The sequence below is a fragment of the Carlito syrichta genome, unplaced genomic scaffold (genome assembly GCF_000164805.1).
Source record: "Carlito syrichta isolate Samal-C Ts95f unplaced genomic scaffold, Tarsius_syrichta-2.0.1 Scaffold142879, whole genome shotgun sequence".
Classification (NCBI taxonomy): Eukaryota; Metazoa; Chordata; class Mammalia; order Primates; family Tarsiidae; genus Carlito; species Carlito syrichta.
Window position 1 is genome coordinate 1 of NW_007086975.1, and position 1,994 is coordinate 1,994.

General features: G+C 65.3%; 1 protein-coding gene across 1 annotated transcript; it reads right to left on the reverse strand.

Annotated features, from left to right (window-relative positions):
• Positions 1-184: 184 nt before the first annotated feature.
• Positions 185-1,491, reverse strand: ANO8 (anoctamin 8; the record flags this gene model as incomplete). The annotated part of the gene is made up of 6 exons (XM_008049997.1): positions 185-240; positions 326-452; positions 545-697; positions 923-1,084; positions 1,167-1,294; positions 1,375-1,491. Coding segments are annotated over 6 exons (743 nt in total), but the record flags the coding sequence as incomplete, so codon positions are not given.
• Between the last annotated feature and the right edge of the window lie 503 nt (positions 1,492-1,994).

A 1,994-nucleotide genomic window follows, 5' to 3' on the forward strand; every position in this document is an offset into this window, starting at 1 on the left:
GCACCCCACCAGACCCACATCCCCTCCCGCCCCTGCCTGCACCCCACCAGACCCACAGCCACCCGACCTGCCTGCCTTGACCAGACCCCGACACCTTCCACCTGTGCCCTGCCAGACCCCTGGCTCCCCCGCTCCTGCCTGCACCGCCCAGACCCGCAGGCCCTGCCCACGGGCGGCCACTCACCAGGACCACCTTGATGATGAGGTGCTTCTCGTAGGCGCTCTCCAGCCGGTAGTTCTCTAGAGACCGAGGAGGATGGTGAGAGGCAACCCCGCCCCCTAGGGCAGCGGGGACCCGAGGGTCAGTGGGACCTGCAGGGCGTACCCATGTCGTTGAGCCAGATGGCGAGCTTCTTGTAGCCCTCGGCGCTCACGCTGACCAGCAGAGCCAGCACGACTTTGGGCAGGAAGCGGACCAGGCGGGGCAGCCCTTCCACACTCAGCACCAGCTCCTGGGGGTCAGAAGGCTCAGGTTCGCCTGAGGCACACTCACCTGCTGGCAGGCTTGGGGGCTGCCCAGTGAGGCTGGGTGGGGGCAGGGTACCTGCAGCTGGAAGCAGCCGAGCATGAGCACGAAGACGCCCAGGAGGCTGGCCAGGCACAGCGGGAGGCTCACAAGCAGCTGGAAGAGCAGCCGCTTCCAAGGCGGGTAGTAGAACTCCTCGGCCCGTGTCACCGGGCTGATGCGTCGCACCCCCTGCCAGCGGGTGGGGCCCAGCGTGAGGCCAGAGGGGCCACCCTCCTTGGCCCCCAGCGCGTTCCCATGCCGTGCCTCGGCCCCCAGCGTGTCTGGCCTTGTGCGCCTTCCAGTCCCTCCGGTCGGATGCCCACCCGGCCCCGGGGAGCCCAACTTGTTTGGAGGCAGCGGTGCCCCCCTTTGCCCTGCTTGCTCTCCACCACTCTGAACTCAGCCCCACTTAACCCTGAACTGAGGACGCGGCTCCTCCACAGCTTCCCCAGGTGAGTCCAGCGTCCCCCACTTGTAGGCCAGCTCAGCACCCCTCCGCTTCCACTCCTCCAAGAACAGCGTCGACCAGATCACGTTGAAGAGTGCAAAGACCACGCAGGACACATCCCGACTCGTCTTGGGGGGCGGGGGACAGTTAAGCCATCGGCTGGGCCAGCCCAGGGAGGGTGCCTCTGGGTTCCCGGCCCCTGCCCGCTACCTGGTCGGCCTCCGTAAACGTGTACAAAACAGAGCCGAAGACGGCCGGATACACCATCGCCGACGTATAGAAGCCCAGCCAGGCAAAGTACATGGCGATCTTCACGCCAAAGTAGTCGCAGATGTCGTCTACCGGAGGACAGAGTGGTCCCAGTCATCCCCTGCCTGCCGGCTGGAACCCCGGCCAACCCCCCTGGTCCAGGCCACACCTAGAGGCTGGTTCTCACACACGGCCTGCACCCACGACTTCATAAGGCGATTCAGGATGCGCTGCTCGTGGACCGGGAACACCTGCTGGATGATCCCGCGGGCCGCCAGCTCGGGGACTGTGGGGGCATGAGCACAGGTGACCCCCGCCCCTCCACCATGAACCGCACCTGGCTAGTCGCTTCAGTCGGGACCCAAGTCACAGCTTTTCACCTGCTCTTAAACCCATAGGGCTCTTCCCGCGGGGGGGAGGGGGGGGAACATCTGGTTCGCCTTCAGGATTTGGAGGGGGCAGGGCCAGGCAGTTAAGTGTGCAGGGAAGGAGATCGTTCCTGATGGGGAGCTGTGTTCGTTAAAGCTATTTGGTCTCAGTCTGTGACCCGAACGTCAGGAATGGCGGAAAGTTGGCGTCAGCAAGCGGACTGGGGTTGGCTTGTTTCCTGTCAGGAAAACAAAGGCCCAGGGCCAACTGCGCAGTCCCGGAGCGCTGTCCATGGTCCCCGCCTCTGCCTTACTCCAGACAGAACCAGAGAGGGGCCTCCTGGCCACGCCTCCTAGGAGAGAAGCCCCACCCTCTTGCGAAGACCACACCCCTTATGCGCGGGGCCGGGCTGGCTCCAGC